At 44.1% G+C, this 24261-nt stretch overlaps 1 protein-coding gene across 1 annotated transcript in view; it reads left to right on the plus strand.

The window, feature by feature from the left end:
• ARHGAP44 (Rho GTPase activating protein 44) overlaps positions 1 to 24261 on the plus strand; it is a 261012-nt gene continuing 236751 nt past the window's right edge. Inside the window, exon 1 of the mRNA XM_064271800.1 lies at positions 1 to 136. Coding sequence (XP_064127870.1) covers positions 84 to 136 — 53 coding nt within the window. The 5' untranslated portion in view covers positions 1 to 83. The remainder of the gene's footprint in view (positions 137 to 24261) is intronic.

Here is a 24261-nt window from a genome sequence, read left to right on the forward strand (position 1 = left end):
CCGCGCGGGGCCATGTAACCCTGCGGCGCGCTCCGGGCTGCTCCGTCCTCCCCAGCTCCGGCCAGCGCGGCAGCGGGGCCACGATGAAGAAGCAGTTCAATCGCATGCGCCAGCTGGCCAACCAGACGGTGGGCAGGTAGGTCGCCCGTGGCCGCGGGGCCGAGCGTGCCGGCGAGGCTGCCTCCGCGGCGCAGGTGATGGAGCGCGCCCCGCCGCCCGCTGTCCGCGCGCCCCCGGCCCTGCCCCTGCGCCGTGCCCTGCGGGAGCTGCTGGCAGCTGAGCCCCCTCCTCTGTGGACTCGGCAGACCCTGCAGCCCTTCCCATTCGCTGCCGGCGGCTCGGGGGCTCCGGTTGCCAAGCGCAAAGTGTGACGCATCCTCTACCTGCGTGCGTCCCCAGCTGCCCCTTCACCTCGTCCTGGCTCCCTTTCCCCGGGACTCCCTTCTCTCGCTGGCCCTCTATCTGCCTGGAAACAGGTGTTTGCTCTGACTTGTGCCGGGGGGAGCCGAGCCTCACTCAGTCCATCTCGGAAGATCCCTCCCTGCGCCCAGGGCAGGGCTTCTCCGTGGTCCAGGAGGAGTGTTGGGCCTGGTCGGTTTGGCAGAGCTGAGCCTGCCCCTCCTGCCGTGTTTGTTTTCAGGGACTATGGCTGTAGGAGATTTTGGATCACTTTCCTGGCTCCGTGTCTTAGGCGTTTGGTGGTGGGGAGAAGCGGGGTGCAGGGAAGGTGCTAGTGGAATGGCGCTGCTGTAGCCTTGGTCCTAAGACCGATTTCAGTGGAGCCTGTGGAAAAGGGGAGGCCCAACTCCTCTAGAAGATAGGATAAGCCAAGGATCGCCGCCAGGTAGGGGAGGGGGACAGAGGCCCCACAATCTGGAAGAGCCAGGCCCCAGGAAGCTGCAAGACCCCGCCCGCTGGCATCGCTGTGAAAACGGGCTACATCTGAGCTAGTGTCTCTGGGGGCAGCTCTGCGGGGTGCCAGAATCTACTAACGTTACATAATGGCTCTGGTGGGCTTTCTCCAAAGCTAGAGCTTCCCTGAAGGGGGCATTCTTAGGTGGACGGGGTTTTTCATGGAATTCCTGCACCTGGGGATGGATTTCCGTTGCTGTTGTGGCAAAGGAATTCAGGTGTGCAATTGTAAAGCAATCAAAAAGCAGAGAACCCAGCCTTGGGTGCAATTCAAGTGCAAGCTCAACACATGTAGGGCTCTCCACTAGATTTACCAAGAAACTAAATACCTTTCTTGGGTGGGAAGTGGAACCTGAACTGGCACCTGGCAGGGTGGGGGTGGGGACATCCTTGGGGATAAGGGACATCTAAAGTCTGATCTAAGCATACTGCCCTAGTTACAGTGGGCATCTGAGGCCAGGGGATACCATGGCTTCTCCAGCTTCCAGGGACTCCAGATGGTTTCCAAGGAGCAATGTCTAAAATTGACTTGGATTCGTTTTTCCTTCCCAAAGGCATGTGCTTTAACATGAGGGAGAATTTATGAATAGCAGAGTCAGATTAGCCCAGATTTCTGGCATGGCATTGCCACAAATATAGCCTCACGTGGGTTGCCTTTTGATATGCTGGGCACTGAAATAGTGTTTTCCTGGTACTGGTTGTTCAGCAGGTGACAGTCAAGCTGACCAGTTGCCGATGTCTTCGTATCAGCATCACCCTCTGATGGCTTCAGCCATCATGTCAGACCAACTAAGTGTCAGAAGCCTTTGACCGTAGACTTGGATTCCTCATCTCGCTTGGTCTTGGGGTTTGAGTTCAATGCTAGAATCAGTGTTTTTTGTTGTTAGCAGCTGTCGAGTTGACCTGACTCATGGTGACTCCGTGCACCATGGGATTGGTCCTTTGTGATCCATAGGGTTTTCATTAGCTGAGTTTTGGAAGTAGATTGCCAGACCTTTCTTCCTGGTCCGTCTTTGTCTGGAAGCTCTGCTGAAACCTGTTCAGCATCCTAGCAACATGCAAGCCTCCACTGTCAGACGGGTAGTGGCTGCTCATGAGGCGCCTCTCTTCAGGACTGGTTGAGAAGTGGTTAGGGTTGTGAGCCTCAGGCATACTGCCCTATTTTTCCTCCTGATCCAAGGAAGAAATTTAAAAGGATAAGGGGAAGCTACGTGTCAGAAAAGTGGTCTTATTGGGAGTACGTTCTTGGAAGTCCAAAAAATGGTCCCCAAGAGCTAATTTCCACTTGTTTGTTGGGACCCTGGTGGGTGTTGGTGTGCAGATTAATTCTATCTCTTTATCAGATGTCATCCACTTTGTCATGCCCCAAGTAAAATGAGGACCAGCCTACATCCATTTTGATGGAATCCAGAAAAAAAAAAAAAAAGAGGGACCTTTTAAAGAGAAAATCGGGTCATGTTACCCTGCTGCTTCACAGCCCCCAGTGGTGTCTCCTAGCACTTAATCTCCCAAACCTTTCCAGTGGTCAGGAAGACCATACCTGATTTGGCCCCTCTTTGTGTCTCTCCGCTCAATCTTTTCCACGCACCTGCTCATTCACTGCGTTCTAGCCACGGTGACCTTCCTTGCCCCAAACACACCTTGCTCATCTCCATCTCAGAGCTTGTTCTTGTTTCCCTGCTTGTCTGAGGTGTGCTCTTCCCACATGCCTCTTCCTCATCATTCAGGTGTTTGCTCAAATATCACCTCCTCCAAGAGGCCCTCCCCCGTTCTTCTCTAGCCCAGTATTCTGTTTAGTTTTTATCACAAAACTGTCACTCTTTGAAATACTCTTATTTATTTTTGTTTTCTTTGTCTGTCTGCCTCAATAGAATGTGTCTATCACTGTTGTATGCCCAGTGTATGTAGTGCAATGTCTTGTCGACAATTGGTGCTCAATTAATGTTTGTTGAAAAGATTAAAGCAATTTACTCGTGGGTCTACGAGCATAAATAAAAAGAGCATTTACCTTATCTTATTAAGAATGCACTGAGTCATGATCCCATGTGTAGTGAAGTAAAAGGACTAAAGATTGCATCTTCATTTCTTAAATCTATAGAAGCACATAAGACTTGAAGTTTGGAGTTTAGATGTGGAATTGATAGATTGCTTTATAGAGTTGCTTTATCAAGCCATTTGATTTTCATCCTTGCAGATTTTTGAGGTCCCTCTCTTTGAGGCAAGATGAGAGGTGGGCTTGAGAGCTGCTCTTTGGGCCTCCTGAAGGCTCCTTACCTGGCCCGACTTTCATAAGGCAGTGTTCCTTTGAATATGAAGCTGTTAGGGATGGGACCAAGCACTTAGCAATGTAGGAGTTGCCATACAAAAACTAACTCTATTGGGTTACTAGGATTTTCCCTGTAAGTGCTCAACATCTGAGGAGTAGAGAGGACATCAGAAACTGGGAAAAGCGACTGGTAAGAGTTTGATCTCCTAATTAGTCTACTTACTTGTCTTAGTCATCTAGTGCTATAACAGAAACACCACAAGTGGATGGCTTTAACAAAGAGAAATTTATTTCCTCACAGTAAAGTAGGGTAAAAGTCCAAATTCAGGGTGTCAGCTCCAGGAGACGGCTTTCTGTCTCGGTTGGCTCTGGAGGAAGATTCCTTGTCCTCCAGCTTACCCTGGTCGAGGAGCTTCTCAGGTGCAGGGATCCTGGGTCCAAAGGACTCGCTCTGCTCCTGGCGCTGCTTTCTTGGTGTTACGAGGTCCCTAACACTTTGCTTGCTTCCCTTTCATCTCTTGAGAGATAAAAGGTGGTGTAGGCCCCCACCCCAGGGAAACTCCCTTTACTTGGATCAGGGAGGTGACCTGAGTAGGGGTGGTGGTACAGTCCCACCCTAATCCTCTCAACATAAAATTACAATCACAAAATGGAGGACAACCACACAGTACTGGAAATCATGGCCTAACCAAGTTGACACATGTTTTTTGGGGGACACAATTCAATCCATGACACTACTTACCCATTATTTGCACATATTTCTTCTGCTTTGAACTTTCCCCTGTCTTTCCCTTCACTTCAGTTCATCCCCTGGGAAGCGTTCCCTGATCTTTCAAGACTGGGACACCGAGGTCCTAATGGACAAGGGCACAGGCTTTGAAGTTGGACAGCTCTGGTTTGTTGCTTACCGGACTATGGAATCTTGAGCACGTTAGTTTCCTCATCTGCAAAATGGGAATAATAAGGATTGCACTGTGGTGGTGTAGCGATGGTAGTAATGGTTACATGAGATGGCCTTCGGAAAGTGCCTTGCACAGTGCTCAGCGCTAGTAAGTGCTTACTTAACAAATGCCAGCTGCAAGTATCTTTGGGCGACTCTTACAGTTATTATTGGATTTAGGCATTATGGGATTCATTCATTCTGTAAATGTTTACGGGAGGTCTGCAAGTGCCGGCCACTCTTCTGGTCCGGGGAATATTGCAGCGCAAAGCAAAATCCCTGTTCTCTTACAGTTTACATTCTCAAGGCATGCCCTGGTTGTATTGTCTCGTGATTTTGTCTTTTCTGGTTTCTCTACTCCACTAAACTCTAAGCTTCTTGGGGGCATATAGTAGGTTCTCTGAAATTCTTTGGCAACTGAATGAATAAGTGAACAAAATTCCCTGTATTGCACATGTGGAAGACACGTGAATAGTTCAAAGATGGGAGAAACTCCTGACGCTGTGCCTTCTTAATTTTCCAATGGGGATGGGTGTGCAGGGGTGAGATGCAGCTGCACTGCTGGGCTTTGGGAGGGTAAAGCAACGTTGAGGGGTGATTTAGTTCAGCCCTGATTTATGGCACTGTTTTTATCTTCCAGAGAGTCTAGGGGTTGCTCTGCTGAAAGGCATTCTGAAAGACATAGAGTCTTTTTTTGGATGTGGCATTTGCCTCAGTGAGCAAAGCCCTGAGCTGAAATCTAGTACCAAAGAGACCCACCAACTGAAAGAGGAAATGAAGTGAAAGGGAGAACTTTGGTCTGGTGAGGAAGGGACTTTGTCAGTCTGCACAGTTGGGGCACTGAAGCCCCTAGGGCATAGGGCTGCTGTGAGGTTGACATGAGCTTGGATACACAGTGTTCAGCAGATGGTCAATGATGCTAGCTGCGTTTTTCTGTTCTGGTTGCCTATTTAGTTTTCTAAAAACTTAGTTGGGCTTCCTAAGTATGCCAAAGCAGGTGACGTTGAGTCAACCCCCACTCATGGTCATCCCATGTGTGCAGAGTAGAACTGTTCCGTACAGTTTTCATTGCCGTAACCTTTTGGAAGCAGAAATTCCCAGGCACCTCTGGGTGGGTTTGAACTGCCAACCTTTTGGTTAGTAGCTGAGTGCAAACTGTTTGTGCCACCCGGGGACTCCTTCCTAAATGCTGCTTATAAGCTGATTCCCACTGCTACTGCCCAGTGATGGCTATAAATGAGCTCTGTGTGCTTGCATAAAAACCAGTGATGCTCCAAGGGCCTGAGCGTAGGTAGGGACTAGAAGTGTGGGAGGAGGAGTGCAAGGACCGGGGCAGGGGGGCGGGGGGAAAGGCTCCTTGGCCTGGGTTGGATTGTCTAGTTTGAGAGGCTGCGTGTTGGAGGGCGGCGGGTAAAGTTTTGTCTGCAGAGCCCGCTTTGCATTCCTAGACTGCTTGGCCTGCAGCGCTGAGCCGCGTGGTTTCTGGTGCACCGCTTTGCTGAGCATCATTGCTGCTGTGCAGCAGTGAGAATCCCACTGCAGCGGACGTGCAGCAGCCTGCGGTACCCAGAGGTGCTGAGGAAGCAGCTGCCTGCGGGAGCCCTGGTGCTGCAGGCACTTTTGCTCAGGGCTGCACAGCCAAGGCAGCTGAAGCCAGCAAGAACCTCTCTCTTGAAGGCTTCTCTGAGACACCGGCCTGCCCTTCAGCAAGCCTCCCAAGGACCCAACTGATAGGACACTGGGGAAAAATCAGAACCAAGTCCAAATTAGCCATCGGGCTGCCTTGTCCCCACTTTGCTGTTTTCCTGGCCTGGCAGACCAACCCAGGCCCTGCCAAGTCTTCCTCTTAGCCAGCAGGGCTGGGCAGAGAGACCCAAACCCGTCCCCCAAGCAGAGCTGTGCAAAGTTGTTAATTAGAGTTCTGTGGGATGCCCAAGCCTCCCACCTGGGTATCAGTGTGAGGGATAACAGAACGTACCAACCAAGGAATGAAAGCACTAGTAAATGTGGAGAACGTATTTTCTGCTCTTGTCTTCCAAGCTCCTTGCTGTGTGGGTCTGCTGGCGTTCAGCCTTCTCCCGGGCTGTGCTTTGCCATCAGTGTGGGGCTGCCTGGATTTTCTGCAGAATTCTATTGTCCCAGACCCTCAGGTCACTGTGCACAGCCCATTTCTTAAAAAGCAGTCAATTACTTCTTCCATCTCGCCTTCACCAAATAAATTTATTAACGCTGACTAGTATTCTTTATGATGAGTGTTGGGACTATTTTTTGTCTCTAGGGCTGGTACCACAGTGAAAAAGTGAATCAGTGGCCATGTAACACAGTAATTTAATTCACGGTGATTTTTTTTAGAGAGAATTAGTATGTATGCCTTTTGTTAACAATCAAGAGCCAGTTATTTGAAGTGCTATTTCAGTGAAAACCAGAAATCAAGCCAGTTGCTGTGAAGTTGATTCTGACCCATGCCGGCTGAGAATAGAACTGTGCTCCACTGGGTTTTCAGTGGCTGATTTTGGGGAAACAGATCACCAAGCTTTCTTCCGAGCTGCCTCTGTGTGGACTCGAACTTGCAACCTTTTGATGAGCAGCTGAGCACATTAACCCTCAGCACCACCCACGGACCCCTCAGTAGTGACAGCAAATGTAAAAATATGCTTCAGCTCTGAGCTGAGTTAGTTGTATGTCAAGAAGAAGGTTGAGGGGTGAGAGCGGGAGAGTCAGGGCTCCCCCTGGGCACGGGCTCCCCAGGAACTGGCGCTGCCTTTGGGAAGCTCATGGACTGTCTAGCAATTTAAACTCTCCTTTCTGTCCAGGAGGCAGATGTGTTTGCTTTCATTTTCCAACTTTGGAGTTTGTTTTGAGAATAAATGTTTATTTTCCCACAGAATTCAATTTACTTTTTTTAACTTTCTTTTTTGTTACATAAGTAGTGCTTGTTTATTCTAGAAAAACCATAAACTTACAAATGGGCAAAAAGGGTGGGGGGGGGAGAACAAATAATCTTACTACCTAGAGACCACAGGCAGTAATTTGGATATACTCTTCTAAGTTTTAAATAGGTGTGTCTGTATTCTTAAAAAAGAGACAGAGACCTTGCTGTATATACTGTTTATAACCTGATTTTTATCTTAGTATTACATCTTGAATGTCATGCCATGTCAATAACTATATATCTATGATGTAATTTTTCAAGGTTATGTGATATCCCAGTATAGTCAACTCATTTCCTTTTGCCCATCATTTAGCAAATATTTCTCACTGGTTTACTTTCCTCGGATGAAGTCTTAGATGTAGAGTCACTGCTGGTTAGCAGGCGTAGCTCTCAAACAGTGCGCCACCAGGGCTCTGCATCACAGACTATATGAATCCCATTTGACAGGAGTGTGTGTATTACATACAGTGTATATATTACATGACCATGTAATACACATGGATATATTACAGAGGTACAAACACATACTGTATTCGCATCCTTCCTTACTGGTGGTGGTGTTCGGCGCCACGGAGTCAGTTCCAACTCATGGTGACCCTACGTACAACAGAAGGAAATACTGCCCGGTCCTGCGCCATCCTGACAGTCCTTGCTGTGTTTGAGCCCATTGTTGCAGCCACTGTGTCAAGCTATCCCCTTGAGGGTCTTCCTCTTTGTCGCTGACCCTCTACTTTACCAAGCATGATGTTCTTCTCTAGGGACTCGTCCCTCCTGATAACATGTCCAAAGTATGTGAGACAAATTCTTGCCTCTTCACGTCTAAGGAACATCCTGGCCGTACTTCTTCCAAGACAGATTTGTTCGTTCTTCTGGCAGTCCATGATATATTCAATATTCTTCACCAACACTGTAATTCAAAGGCATCAATTGTTCAGTCTTCCCTGTTCATGTTTAGTTTTCACATGCATATGGGGCGATTGAAAATACCGTGGCTTGATCAGGCGTACCTTAGTCCTCAAAATAACGTCTTTGCTTTTTAACACTTTAAAGAGGTCTTTGGCAGCAGATTTGCCCAATGCAATAATAAAGTCATTTGATTTCTTGAGTGGTGCTTACATGGGCGTAGATTGTGGATCCAAGTAAAGTGAAATCCTTGAGAACTTCAGTACTTTCTGTTTATTAGGGTGTTGCTTATTGGTTCAGTTTTGAGGATTTTTGTTTTCTTTACGTTGAGGTGTAATCCATATTGAAGGCTGTATTCTTTGATCTTCATCAGTAAGTGCTTTAAGTCCTCTTCACTTTCACCAAGCAAGGTTGTGTCATCTGCATATTGCAGGTTTTTAGTTAGTCTTCCTCCAATCCTGATGGCACATTCTTCTTCATATAGTCGGATTATTTCTCAGATTATTTCCTCAGCATATAGATTGAATAAGTATGGTAAAGGAATACAACCCTGATACATGCCTTTCCTGATTTTAAACCGCACATTATCCCCTTTTTCTGTTCAAATGACTGCCTCTTGATCTGTGTACAGGTTCCTCATGAGCACAATTAAGTGTTCTGGAATTCCCATTCTTCGCATAATTGGTTATGATCCACACCGTTGAATGCCTTTGCATAGTCAATAAAACACAGGTGAACATCTTTCTGGTATTCTCTGCTTTCAGTCAAGATCCATCTGATATCAGCAATGATATCCCTCATTCCATATTGTCTTCTGAAAACCCTGCTTGAATTTCTGGCTGTTCCCTATCAATGTTCTGCTGCAACTGTGTTTGAATGATCTTCAGCAAAATTTTACTTGTGTGTGATATTAATGATATTGTTTGTAATTTACTCATTCTGTTGGATCATCTTTCTCTGGAATGGGCACAAATATGGATCTTTTTCAGTCAGTTGGCCAAGTATCTGTCTTCCAAATTTCTTGGCATAGACGAGTGAGCACCTCCAGCGCTGCATCCATTAGTTGAAACATCTCAACTGGTGTTCTGTCAATTCCTGGAACCTTATTTTTTGCCAATGCCTTCAGTGCAGCATGGACTTCTTCCTTCTAAACCGTTGTTCTTGATCATATGCTACCTCCTGAACAGGGTGAATGTCGACTGGTTCTTTTTGGCACAGTGACTGTGTATTCCTTCCATATTCTTTTGTTGCTTCCAGCATCGTTCAGTATTTTGCCCATTGAATCCTTCAAAATTGCAACTTGAAGCTTGAATTTTTTCTTCACTTGTTTCAGCTTGAGAAATGCCTTGCATGTTCTTCCCTTTTGGTTTTCTAACTCCAGGTTTTTGTACATTTCATTTTAATACTTTGTCTTCTCGAGTTGCTCTTTGAAATCTTCTATCTTCTATTCTTTTTTAGAAGATAAAGATGTTTTCTATTCGCTTTAGCTGCCCTACAGAGTGTAAGAGCAAGTTTCAGAATCTCTTCTCACAGCCATTGTGGTCTTTTCTTTCCTGTTTTTTAAACGACCTTTTGCATTCTTCATGTCCTTGATGTCATCCCACAGCTTGTCTGGTCTTTGGTCATTAGTGTTCAACACGTCAATCTATTCTTGAGATGACCTCTAAATTCAGGTGGGATATATTCAAGGTCATACCTTGGACTTGTATTAATTTTCTTCAGCTTCAGCTTAACTTGCATATGAGCAATTGATGGTCTGGTTCTGAAGTTGGAGCTTGGCCTTGTTCTAACTGATGATATTGAGCCTTTTCATTGTCTCTTTCTACAGGTGTGGTCGATTTGATTTTCTGTGTTTTCCATCCTGTGAGGTCCATGTGTATAGTTGCCTTTTACATTGTTGAAAAAAGGTGTTTGCAATGAATAAGTCATTGGTCTTGCAAATTCTATTCTAAGATCTCTTGAGTCGTTTTTTTTTATTACTAAGGCCATGTTTTCCAACTACTGATCCTTCTTAGTTTCCAACTTTTGAGTTCCAATCACCAGTAATTATCAATGTACCTTGATTGCATGTCTGATCAGTTTCAGACAGGGTAGTTGGTAAAAGCCTTAGTCGAGTTCACATCCTTGGTAGAATTGTCAATTTTCCCTTTCCAACCTTATCAGTAATTATTATTGCAACTTTATTAATTGCATGGGTGAACACAGAAATCTTTCCTTTTTCATCTTTTCATTTCTAGTGAGGTTGAGTGTTTTCATGTTTACTGGACATTTCTTACCTTTTATGAAATGCCTGTATATACCATTTGCCCCTTTTTTCTAAAGCCATGCTCATAACTATTTTCTTACTGATTTTCAGATATAATTTTAAAATATATTAAGCATATATGTTCATTGTCATATGCCACACGCATCTCCCTACAGTTTTTTTTGCCTTTTAAATTTTTTGTCTTTTTTTTTTCATTTTCATATAGAAGTCTAATTTTGTAATCTTAGTCTGTTAATTTATGGTTTGTGCCTTAAGTATTACAGTTAGCCACACTTTTCCCCACTCAAGATTATGTTAATATTCATGTATTTTTATTATCATTTATAGATTTTCATTTTACCATCAAATATTTAATTCATCAGTCACTTATTTTGGTATATAACCTGAGTTAAGTATCTGGTTTGATTTCTCTTTTATTGTTACTATTATTTGTTTTTAGAAATAGTTATCTAACTTGAATATTTTAATTCATATCTACTGTATTATAATATCATTATCTTCATGTTCTAAAATATTTCGTCACTTTTCTCTATATCTAGGCTTTCTAGTTTGTTCCCCCCTTCCCCCTCCTAGCCTCTTTGTCACTTATAGCAGGAATCTGAGATGGGCTTAGCTGCTCAGGTGAGCCCAAACCAGTTTTCATCAAGTGGACTCTAACTTGTGGTGACGCCATGTGTGCCGGAGTAGAACAGTGCTCCACTGGGTTTTCAATGCCTGATTTTTTGGAGGTAATCACCAGATTTTCTTCCAAAATGCCTCTGGGTGGACTCCAACCTCCAGCCTTTCAGTTAGCAGCCGTTTGCACCACCCAGCAGTGGTGGATTAATCCTTATCCTTAGCCCCCTGTCCGTGGGGTGGAAGGAGCAGGTCCTTCATCCCAGCTTCAACCAGGCAACTCTTTGGCTTGGCAATTAGAACTCATCAGCCTTTGCCTCAGGGTGTTTCTGTGCCTTAACCATGGCTTACACACAAGCTACCCGCTTACGAAAGACAGTTGATTATATTTTCTTGGCTACGCTTATTTGTTTATTCTTCCTGAGTATTTTTAATTAAACATATATATTATTAAGATGGGGAAAATTGATTTCTTTTTACAATATTGAATATAACGGAAAGTCTTCCCATCTGGGAACAGGGTGTGTTTATTCAAGTCTGTTTATGATTCTAGATAGTAGTTTTCTCCACGTAGATCCTGTATACTTTCATTTGAAGGTATTTGTCATTATTGTTACTGTAACTACAGTGATTGGAATCTTTTGTTATGTTACATTTTCTTATTGCTGAAGTGTAGGAACGTTACTCATTTTTGTATAATCATCTTGAATAGCTACTCCCACCTTCGTGAAGTATCTCATTAATTTAAATACTTTTTTAAATTGAGTTTGTTGGGTTTTCCATAGCTGCAACAATGGACTCAAATATACCAACCATCAGGCGAATGGTGCAGGACCAGGCAACATTTTGTTCTGTTACACATAAGGTCGCCATGAGTCGGAGCCAATGCAACAGCAACAACAACATTGGGTTTTCCTGGTAGATGCTCATATCTTTTGCAAATAATAATTATGCTTCTTCCTCTTCAGTATTTATACTTATTTTTTTTTTTGTCTAATTTAATTGTCTAGGACTTGTAGAACAGTGTTAAAATATGATGATATATGAACATCTATGTTGTCTTACTAACCTCAGTAGAAATGCATGATGGTTGGTTTGAGAATTTTTTTTTAATCATGATTCTTTTATTATTTTACTTTGAATTTTTCTTTGGCACCAAAGTTAAATTGGATTAATGATGTTATCATGTAACCACGTGGTTTCTCATCTTTATTAGTATTCACTCCAAAATTTATGTCATAAATATTTATTGAGCACTTTTCATGTTCCAAGCATTTTCTCTGTGCTTGGGGTGTATCAGTGACGGAATCCTTACTCACTGGGAGCTTGTGTTTTAGGTGCTTGAAGCTTGATAGAGTTTTTGGTATTGAGCTTTCCTTGCTTTCCGTTAATAAATCTTATTTGGCTATGGTTTGTTACTTTTTTTGCATACTGCTAGATTTAGTTTATTGTTGTCTTATTTAGAATTTTGACACCCAGTGTTCGTGAGAATGTTTGAATACTGTCAAGTATTGATAACAATACAAAATGAACTGTCCAGCTTCCTTCTTTTTCTATGGAGTGGTTAGGTGAGGAATTATTTATTCCTTGAAGATTGTAAATCACTTTCTCAGGACATTTTTGGGAGGGAAGTAGTTCTTTGACAGTTGTCTCTATTTCTTCAATGGTTATTGGACTATTTATGTTTTCTATCTTTTTTTTGGTCACTTTTATAGAAAAACATGTATTTTATTGTGATTTTAAAATTTAGTAAAATCTTCTTTGAATATATAGCTCCTTTATCATTTTTAATTTGCATTTCTCTTTTTCTTCTTTGAAACTAGCTCCCAAAGGGTTTTCTTCCCCTGCATCAACCCTGGTAGAATCAGTTCTTGGGCTTAACCTCTTACCTATTCTTTTTTTTTTTTTACTTCTTTCTTATTAACTCTCGATCAGCATATTCTTCTGTTTGTAGTAAATTCTGCCTTTTTATTTTTAGATTCCTTCTTACTCATTTCCTTCAGTTAATTTTGCTTTTGTTTTTCCTTGTCTAGTCTTCTATGGTGTATTAGTCAGCATAGGTTAGGCTCTGCTGTGACAACACATGAGCTCTAGAGTGTCACTGGCTTAACGTATCAACATTTTGTTTCAAAGTCATGCACAATGCAGTTTGAGTCAGGGAATTCTCAAGCATAGCTCTCCTCTATGCATCATTTAGGGATCCAGTCTACGTCCATCTTTTGCCCCCTCCCACCTTCCAATCTAAGTGTGTGACTTTAGTCACTGCTAAAGATGAAGAGAGAATGTAGAGATGGAATTTGGCACACTGGCTTTAGTGCCTTGGCTCAGAATCTACAAATGTCACCTGTGTTCACATTTCATTGGCTGGAATTAGTCATAAAGCTGCACTAGATACGACTAGATACAGGGAGCCTTGACCACAGTTGGTAACAAGGAGTATTCTTTCTGCTCTCCTGCTGCCTATTTGTCTTTTAAACCTTTCTGCATACTCCTGCTCATGACGGTCCCATCTGCCCTGACTAAACAACTTGAGATTTCAGTAATAGCAATGGCTTCACTCATTTAATACCCATATAACTAGTAGTTATTGATTGTATCATATCATTCTGAATAGTCTAGGTTGTGCTGCTGTAAAAAACAAAACAAAAAAGCCCCAAATCACCCTGACGTACAGCACTGGCTTGTGTGGGAGGGAGTAGCTCTGCAAGGTCTCAGGCCACCTTAGCTTCCATTCCACCCCCACCTCCGTGATGACAGAGGCCGGAAATGTGGGCGTGGTGAACGCACACTGGCCCCTAACTAGTCTTCTGGAAGTGACACGTCAGTCACTTCTCCTCACATCTCATTGGCCAGAACAAATCACCTGGTCACACCTCACTTCAGACAGATCCAGGAAAGGCGATCCTTCCTTGGGACCTGGGTGAAGGAGAGCCAGAAAAGCTACAGCTTTGTTACCTGTTTGGAGCCTCTGGGTGGTACAAACGGTTCATGTACTCGGCTGCTAACAGAAAGGTTGGGGGTTCGAGGCCACCCCGAGTCGGCATGGGAAAAAGTCCTGGTGGCCTACTTTCAAAAAATCAGCCGTTGAAAACCCGGTGGACACAGTTCTGCTCAGACACACACAGGCTGCTTTGAGTTGGGGATGACCAAACGGCAGCTGGTTGTTTGATGGTTATGTTTCCTGTTAGAAGAAACTGGGCTCCATGCTTTGTAGGCATTATCTTACCTGCTCATTGCAGCCCCTGTGTGGGCTGATGCTACTTAAAAAAACCAGAAAAACCAAACCCTTGATGCTACTTAGAGCCCCATTTTACAGATGGACAGAGGGAAGGGGCAGAGTCAAATTTAGCTGGATCCTAAGTAGCCCCCGCCCCCCACCCCCGCCAGAAAACCAAACCAAATATGTTGCCGTCGAGTAGGACTGCCCCATAGGGTTTCCAGGGAGCGCCTGGTGGATTCCAACCGCCAGCCTTTTGGCTAGCAGCTGTAGCTCTTAACCACTACACCACCAGGGTTTCCCCTAAGTTACCCAAGCCCAGGCAAATGCTTCCCCGGTCTGCTCTTCCTAACGGCGTGTCTCTGCAGCCTCAGGGCGCCTTAAGTTACCTCAGTTTAGATGGTTTGGGAAATGCCAATCCACTGTTCTTGACTTGAATAAAAGTAATAATGTCACATTTATTTAAGGTGATCAAGTGTCTTGTATGCAGCCTGAACCACAAAGAGCAGACCATGAAATATCTGCCAATAGAGAACATTCTTCACTCGGTTCCCTTGTTGCAATTTCAGCAGAAAGGGTAAGAGAGTGCCATTTGAAAGAGCTTTTTAGTTCTATGCTCTCTATTGAAAGAGAGCAGTTTGGTATTTGCAAAAGCCCCTAAAGACTCCTATAGTAATGTGTTCGCCAAACAGGGACTTTAAAAATACAGTCCAACAAAGGAAATATGAAAAGTGGACACAGAATTTGAGCATCAGGAATCTCGTTATGTGCACTGTTGTATTCATGCACACGTGTGAACACTCACTTTAGCTTTATACCGGTTCCCATCAAGTCGATCCCCACTCATACTGACCCTATAGGACTGCCCCATAGGGTGTCCAAGGAGCGGCTGGTGGATTGGAACTACCGACCTTTTGGTTAGCAGCCGAGCTTTTAGCCATGGCTGTTCTTTTTTTTTCTTTTATTAAGGTGTCTGTGACAGACACCCGTGAGTGCCCTGCATGCATTCCTGCTTAACGCTCACAGTGTAAGAGCAGACCCTGATCATCATCCCTCTCTCTTCTGCACCGGCCTCAGGACGGGGGAGTCATCGCTCCTGGTTGCACGGGTGGTAAGGGAGGTGGTTGGGATTTGCTTGCAGATCTGCTGGCTCTGACACTGATGCACATTAATGACTGCCAGTGGAAACCCTGGTGGCGTAGTGGTTAAGAGCTACGACTACCAACCAAAAGGTCGGAGGTTCAAATTCACTAGGCCCTCCTTGGAAACCCTGTGGGGTAGTTCTACTCTGCCCTGTTGCTATGAGTCAGAATTCACTCGACGGCAGTTGGGTTTGGTTTTTTGGTTTGAATAGGGGCAAAAGAAAAATTAAATGTCTAATATGATTAAGTAAATTCTGGCACATTTATACAATTGTATCAGTTTTAGTTTTTTTTTAATGACACTCAAAAATGTTTAGGGGAGAAATGTTAGGAGAGAAATACGTAAGATAAGGAAGCAGGATGCAGATACAGAGATGCACCCAGAGCTGAGATTGTATTGTATTCAAAAATGTACGGAATAGAAGGCTGGAAGGAAATCGGGAAGGGCTGGAAGAATAAGCCTGTGATACTTATCTCTGGGCAGGGTTATGAGCGGTTTGGTTTCTGCTGCTTGTGATTTTCTTTCACTTGCAAATTTCTTAAAAGAAACACATGTATTATTACAAAAAAAAAAGCCCCCGGTACTCCAAAGGGTACTTAAAACAAGGTGGGTAAGTGTTGCTGGAATGTCTTGTAAAGATTTCTTTTAAGTTTGGGCCCCTGAAAGGTCTTAAGCACAAACGTTTTTGAAGTTCTCTTGAGCCTTGCCTTCAGACTTGGGAAACCTCTTATCTTCATGCTCTGGAAAGTACGTGATGTCAGATCTTAGGGTAAAATGATCTGCTGCTAGGAAGTGATATGCTAATAACCTTTTAGGTTATTGCTGCTGATGTTAAAGACATAGGGAAAATGTCGGATCTGGAAGCTTGGTCTGTATGACATGTTCCCGTGATCGCTGAGGGTTCTTTGGCTGCAGGAACAAGAGTAGACTCTGCTAAGCTAAAAAAAAAAAAAAAAAAGGAAACCCTGGTGACATAGTAGTTAAGAGGCACAGCTGCTAACCAAAAGGACGGCAGTTCAAATCCACCAGGCGCTCCTTGGAAGCCCTATGGTACGGTTCTACTCTGTCCTATAGGGTCGCTATGAGTCCGAATAGACTCCACGGCAATGGGTTTGGTCTTTTTAAGCTAAAAAAAGAAATTTGGGGAAGGGCCTGGGACAGCTTACAACATCAAAGGACGAGATGGGCAGCACAGCCCAGGAAAGAACCAGTGACCAGTTAGCACCCCTGCTATAGGGTGCCTGGACGGCCTCTTCAGGGGCTTTCCAGTTGTTTTCTGTCGTTAAGTCACTTGGGTGATTAAGTCATAGGAGGGAGTCTAACTGGTTTATCTGGGTCATGTGACCTGAGCATCCCTTAGGGAAAAGGGAGGGTGGGAAGTTATCTTTTACAGCCCTCAAATACTAGAGTAGGGGAGAGGCAGATCCCAAAAGAAAATCAGGGCTATTACCCAAAGAAGGGGGAAGACCAAAACCAAAAACCAAACCCAGTGCCACTGAGTCGATTCCGACTCACAGCGACCCTATAGGGATGATGGTTATTCAGCACACCCAGGTGTTGACCAGGTTCTCTCATTAAGGACATCACAGGCCCCACCTGGGTCAGTGTGCATAGGCATCTCCTTAGTAGTGGTCAGGGCACATTTTTCCCGGTGTTCAGAGAAGTTATTTATCGCCCCTACGTGCGCATTTAAGGAGCCCCGATGGCGCAGACAGTTAAGCGCTTGGCTGCTAACTGAAGAGCATATCCAGTCAGTTATTACGAATCTGTCCCTGTGTGACATTTTTCCTATCCTCCTTTCTCATGTATGTCTTCCTTATAGCCAGCATCTCTAACTTGACCATCATAGTGACCTTCTTACTTGTGTTCTGGACCTGAAACTCTTCTTCTCTCTTATTTCTTCCAACACAAGCCGGACCGCATTTTTGAATTTATAAACTGAAGAATGTCAGTCTCATTTATTTCTTATTTATCAGATTTTGGGGGAAAACATCCTAGATCTATGAAAAATGCTTTATACTGTATGTTCATCTTGACAAGTTTACTACCCATGTTTGTGTCTAAGGCTCCAAGAAGTTCTGCAGTAAACTAATGGTGGTTGGTATCACTAGAATGCTTTTAGTTAGAGTAAACTGATGTTACCATTCAGAGTGGCTTAAACAATGAGGAAACTTTATTTCAGATGGCAGGGCTTCCAGAGGCAGGGAGAGTCGGGTGCCTTGTGATAAGAGCAACTGGCATCTTTCTCTTCGTTTTGTTTTCTTTTGCCCTCATCTGTGTCTTGGCATTTTCCTCAGACTGGCTTTTTTTCATGGTCAGAATATGGCTGTCAGCAGCAGTGGAGGTCATTTGCTTCCATGTTCACAAACCAAGGAAGAGATAAGAGAGAGAGGAGCAGCCCGAAGGGTCCCAATCCCTGGATAAAATCATTTCCTGTAGTCTAAGACAACTTCCTTCATGTACGCCATGGGCCCTTTACACATTCCAGAGGGAGGGAAGGCCACTGATTGATTGGTTTCTAGCTTGGGTCTCTGATGTAGTCACTGCCAGGGGAAGTAGGATTGTAAGAACTGGGTTAGATCCATCAAGACTACATCTGGATTTTGGGGGTGGGGTTAGCTTCCTTTGAGTCAGGCAGGCTTCCTGGGGAGAGACTGAGACCTGGACAAAGTTAGAGTTCTGTTGGGAAAGATGAAGGAGGAAAGCATTATAGGTAGACAGCAACAGTGTCCACTACAGCTTGTTTTAACCCACCATGTTGAGGGTGAACACCGTTTTTTATGGGAAACCCATAAAGAATTCTCAAACTAAAGTTTGTAGAATGTATCGTGGGAAATATTAGCAGATGAAGTTCCAGTATTCTTACTTTGGCCTTCATTGTTTTCTTCTTTGATCAAGCTGTTGCCTTTCCTTTCTATCTATCGGAGCCATTCTTCTGTATTCCAGTACGGTTATTCGTTGTTGTTATTGTTTGCTGCAGTAAAGTCAGTCCCTGACTCATGGCGACCCCATGCACAACGGAATGAAGCACTGCCCAGTTCTGTGCCATCCCCATGTCCGTTTGCGGATTGGACTGTTGTGATCCATAGGGTTATCATTGGCTGATTTTTGGAAGTAGATTCCCAGGCCTTTCTTCCTAGTCCTTCTTAGTCTGGAAGCTCTGTTGAAATGTTCAGCATTGTAACAACATACAGGTCTCCTCTGGCAGATGGGTGGTGGCCGTGCATGAGGTCCATTGGCCGGGAATTGAACCCAGGTCTCCCACATGGAAGGCAAGAATTCTACCACTGAACCACCAACATGTACTTGTTCATCTTGGTGTATAAAGCTTGATGTACTGTATTACAGTTATAGTTCTGCATACATCTGTCTCGTATACTAGTCTACAAATTCCCAGCACAGAGTCTGGAATGTAGAAGGTCCTCAACTGTTTTTCCAATTCATTCTTCAGAGTTCTATTCAAATGTCACCTACCCCATCTCTCTCCCCATTATTGTCCTTCTGTAAAAAACTCATTGCTGTTGAGTTGATTCCGACTCATAGCGACCCTATAGGACAGAGTAGAACTGCCCCATAGAGTTTCCAAGGAGTGCCTGGTAGATTTGAACTGCTGACCTTTTGGTTAGCAGACATAGCTCTTAACCACTACACCACCAGGGTTTCCACTATGCTTCTATAGCACTTTACTTGTTCTCTTATATCCCTTACTTCATTCTGCTTTGATTTCCCATGATACATTGCCCATGATACAGTCCGCAAACCCAAATGAATGGGTATCCCACAAGAAAGGGTTTTCACACTCAAAATGCTGGGTTACACCAAGCTCTAGTGCACACTGTTCTGTCTACTCAGAACACTTTTCCCCTTCTTGCATTCTTACAGGATACTAATTTTGCCCAGGTATCCATCCCTTCCCAGCAAGCTCTCCTGACTTTCAGGAAGCCGATCCCACCCCCAAGTCCAGATGGGCTCTTGGTGGATCTAGTTGCTTTCGGTTCGCTTTTTATCACTGGATGGGACGCGGTGTGGATCTGCAGGGGCTGGCCTGTCTGTCTCTGGGCCATGTCTGTGTAGTGCACAGCGCCTTGCAAAGGGCAGGAACAGGTTCTTGTCACGTGTGGGGAGACGAGCCTGTTTGTGCTGCTCTGGAAGGTGTCAAAGATGGAGTTTTTTTTTTTTTTATTGCTGCAAAATTTATTTTTCCCTGCTAACTATGTAGTTTTAGACTTGTAATCACGCCTTCATGATATCCAGGTTTTGTCTAAATTAAGGAAAACATGACGTGGCTTTGGAATTAGTCTTTGGAGCCCTTGTGCACAGAGGTCGAGAGCTCAGGCTGCTAACCAAAAGCTCGGCAATTTGAATCCATCAGCCAATCCTTGGAAACCCTGTGGGGGCAGTTCTCCCCTGTCCTCTAGGGTAGCGATGAGTTGAAATTGACTTAACGGCAGTGGTTATTGTCTTTAACTTCGAAGCATCGTCAGTTCATGAGCTTTATACCATTCAAAATCATACCTGTGAAGAAGAGCGTGTAAGACATGACCGCTTATTGAGTAAAGAAGTCATCCATTAAACAGGCGTTTACTGCCCACTTACTGTCATAGGTTGAGTCCTGGGCCGCAGATAATGTGAATAACTTGCAGAGTGCTTACTAGGCAGAGCTTTTAGCATCAGCTCCTGTGGAAGAGAAGGCAGGGAAGCAGGACTAGGCAAAAGGAGGGCTGAACTATGATGCAGTCCCTGAAAAGCTGATTCCACGTGGGGACCTAGAATGAGGGAGTCCCTTCAGAGTTGTCGTAAGCTAAGGAAGAGGTGTTGAGACTCCATACCCCAGCACTGATCAGTCATTGGATGTGGGTTCCCCCTGGAAGACACAGTGCTGTTCAGCCGATACAAGGACAGCCTAGAGCGGTTGTCTGGCTGCATTCCCAGAAGCTGGGGAAGAAGTTCTTCGTTCCTAGAGGGAGTCTCCTGTCCGTTACACCTATTATGAGTCAGGAAAGCCAGTTGAAGGTAGTTGCCATCAAGTTGATTCCGACTCGTGGTGACCCCATGTGTGTCAGAGCAGCACTGTGTTCCATAGGGTTTTCAGTGGCTGATTTTTCAGAAGTAGATCCCCAGGCTTTTCTTCCTACGTCTCCCTGGGTGAACTTGAACCTCCAGCCTTTTAAAAAAATTTTTGTTGTGTTTTCAGTGAAAATTTACAGTGCAAATTAGTTTCTCATTCAAAAATTTATACACAAGGTGTTTTGTGACATTGGTTGGAACTGCCATAATGTGTCAGCACTCTCCCTTTTCCCTGTGTCCATTCGTCCAGTTTTCCTGTCCCTTCCTGCCTTCTCTTCGTTGCTTTTGGACAGGTGTTGCCCATTTGGTCTTGTATACTTGATTGAACTAAGAAGCACGTTCCTTGCATATGACATTGTTTTTTGGCCTAATCTTTGGCTGGAGCCCTGGTGGTGCAGTGGTTAAACGTTTGGCTGCTAACCAAAAGGTCGGCAGATTGAATCCACCAGCTGCTCCTTGAAAACCCTGTGGGGCAGTTCTACTCTGTTCTACAGGGTGGCTATGAGTTGGAGTTGACTCAGCGACAATGGGGTAACCTTTGGCTGAAGGGTAGATTTTGGGAGTGGCTTCAGTTCTGAGTTAGCAGGGTGTCAGGCCATAATCTCAAGGATTCCTCCAGTCTCTGTCAGACCAGCAAGTCTGGTCGCACCTCCCCTGTTTTGGTTAGCAGTGAGCATATTAACTGTTTGTGCCACCCAGGGACTCCATGTTCCATAATAGATAGGTCAATAGTTGCTATCAAATTGGCTCTGACTCATGCTGACCTTATGTACCAAAGAGTGAAGTGTTACCCGGTCCTGAGCCACTCGCATCACCACCAGCATATTCGAGTCTATCATTGTGGCTTTTATGCTAATCCATCTCACTGAGGGTCTCCCTTGCCTTCCGTCCCTCTCCGTCATCAAACATGTTTTCCTCCAGCAATTGGTCTCTCCTGATGACACTTCCAAAGGGAGCTAGTCTTACAATGTTCTGTTGTCATCCATAAGAATCAATAGGCTAATTTTTGAGGTAGATTGTCAGGCTTTTGTCTTAGTCACACTTACTATGATAGCTCTGCTGAAATCTGTCCACCATGAGTGACCCTGCTGGTACGGAAATACTGTGGCATAGCCTCTAGCATCACAGCAATGAGTAAGTCATGACAGTACCACAAACTCGGTTCCTGGGTGGTGCAAATGGTTAAAATACTTGACTGCTAACCAAAAAGTTGGAGGTTTGAGTTCACCCAGAGGCCCCTCAGAAGAAAGCCCTGGCTATCTTCTTCCAAGAAAAATCAGCCTTCAAAAATCCTGTGGAGCATAGTTCTGTTCTGACACATATGGGGTTGCCATGAGTTGGAATTGACTCAGTGACAATGGGTTTTTCCACCACCATCTTTCATGTTCTATAATTGTTGTTGTTAGGTGAGATTGATTTGGCTCCAACTCATAGCGACCCTGTGTACAACAGAATGAAACACTACCTGGTCCTGCACCGTCGTTGCCTTGTTTGAGCCCATTGTTGCATCCACTGTGTCAATTCATCCATTGAGGGTCTTCCTCTTTTTTGCTGACCCTCTACTTTACCAAGCATGATGTCCTTCTCTAGTACCTCCTGGTAACATGTCCAAAGAGCGTGAATAACTTCTAAGGAACATTCTGGCTGTGCTTCTTCCAAGATAGATTTGTTCATTCTTCTGGCAGCCTATGGTATATTCATTATTCTTTGCCAACGCCGTAATTCAGAGGCATCAATTCTACGTTGGTCTTCTTGTTCATTGTCCAGCTTTCACATGCACGTGAGGTGATTGAAAATACCTTGGCTTGGGTCAGGTGCATCTTAGTCCTCAAAGTGACATAACACTTTAAAGAGGTCTTTTGCTGCAGATTTGCCCAATGCAATGTGTCCGTTGATTTCTTGACTATTGCTTCCATGGCCGTTGATTGTGGATCCAAGTAAAATCCGTTCTCTGTTTATCATGATGTTGCTTATTGGTTAAGTTGTGGGCATTTTTGTTTTCTTATGTTGAGGTGTAAATCCATACTGAAGGCTGTAGTTTTTGGTCTTCATCAGTAAGTGGTTCAAGTCCTGTTCAACTTTCAGCAAGCAAGGTTGTGTCATCTGCACATTGCAGTTTGTTAATGAGTCGTCCTCAAACTCTGATGCCTCATTCTTCATACAGTCCAGCTTCTTGGATCATTTGCTCAGCATACAGATTGAATAAGTATGGTGAAAGGATACAACCTTGACACACGCCTTTCCTGATTTTAAACCATGCAGTATCTCCTTGTTCCGTTTGAGCGACTGCTTCTTGATCTATGTACAATTTGCGAGCACAAATTGTGAGCATGGTTTAGTGTCCTGGAATTCCCATTCTTCACAATGTTATCCATAACTTGTTATGATCCACACAGCCGAATGCCTTATCATAAGTCAATGAAACATCTGACGTCAGCGATGGTATCCCTTGTTTCATATCCTCTTGTGAATCTGGCTTGAATTTCTGGCAGTTCCCTGTTGATGTACTGCTGCATCTGCTTTTGAATGATCTTCAGCAAAATTTTACTTGCGTGTGGTATTAATGATATTGTTTGATAATTTCCACATTTTGTTGGATCATCTTTCTTTGGAATGGGCACAGATATGGATCTCTTCCAGTCACTTGGCTAGGAAGCTGTCTTCCAAATTTCTTGGCATACACAAGTGAGCCTTTCCAGCATTGTATATGTTTGTTGAAACATCTCAATTGGTGTTCGGTCAATTCCTGGAGCTTTGATTTTTGCCAGTGCCTTCAGCGCAGCTTGGACTTCTTCCTTCAGTACCGTTGGTTCTTAATCATATGCTGCCTCCTGAAATGATTGAATGTCAACCAGTTCTTTTTGGTGCAGTGACTCTGTTTATTCCTTGTATCATCTTTTAATACTTCCTGTATTGTTTAATATTTTGCCCATAGAATCCTTTAATACTGTACCTTGAGGCTTGAGTTTTTTCTTCAGTTCTTTCATCCTGAGAAATGCTGAGTGTGTTCTTCTCTTTTGGTTTTCTAAATTCAGGTTTTTGTACATATTGTTTTAATACTTTGTCTTCTCAAGAGCCCTTTGAAATCTTCAGTTCTTCCATTGGCTTTAGCTACTCTATGTTCAAGAGCAAGTTCCAGAGTGTCTTCTGACGTTCATTTTAGTCTTTTATTTCTTTCCTGTGTTTTTAATGACATTTTGCTTTCTTCACATATGATGTCCTTGATGCCATCCCACAGCCTGTTTGGTCTTCGATCATTAGTGTTGAATGCATCAAATCTATTCTTGATCTCTAAAATCAGCTGGGATATATTTAAGGTCATTGTTTGGCTCTTGTGGACTTGTTTTAGTTTTCTTCAGCTTCAACTTTAACTTGCGTAGGAGCAACTGATGATCTGTTCTGCAGTTGGCCCCTAGTCTTTTTTTGATTGATGATATTGAGCTTCTCCATCCTCTGTTTCCACAGATGTAGACATTTTGATTCTTGTGTATTTCATCCAGCGAAGTCTGTGTGTATGTTGTTGTTGTTAGGTGCCATTGAGTCAGTTCTGACTAATAGTGACCCTATGCACAACAGAACGAAACACTGCCCGGTCCTGAGCCATTCTTAAAATCATTGTTATGCTTGAGCTCATTGTTGCAGCCACTGTGTCAGTCCACCTCGTTTAGGGTCTTCCTCTTTTCTGCTGACCCTGTACTCTGCCAAGCATGATGTCCTTCTCCAGGGTCTGATCCCTCCTGACAACATGTCCAAAGTATGTAAGATGCAGTCTTGCCATCCTTGCTTCTAAGGAGCATTCTGGTTGTACTTCTTCTAAGACAGATTTGTTCGTTCTTTTGGCAGTCCATGGTATATTTAATATTCTTCGCCAACACCACAATTCCAAGGCATCAGTTCTTCTTCAGTCTTCCTTATTCATTGTCCAGCTTTCACATGCATATGATGCGATTGAAAATACCATGGCTTGGGTCAGGTGCACCTTAGTCTTCAAGGTGACATC

Source organism: Loxodonta africana, chromosome 18 (genome assembly GCF_030014295.1).
Source record: "Loxodonta africana isolate mLoxAfr1 chromosome 18, mLoxAfr1.hap2, whole genome shotgun sequence".
Taxonomy (NCBI): Eukaryota; Metazoa; Chordata; class Mammalia; order Proboscidea; family Elephantidae; genus Loxodonta; species Loxodonta africana.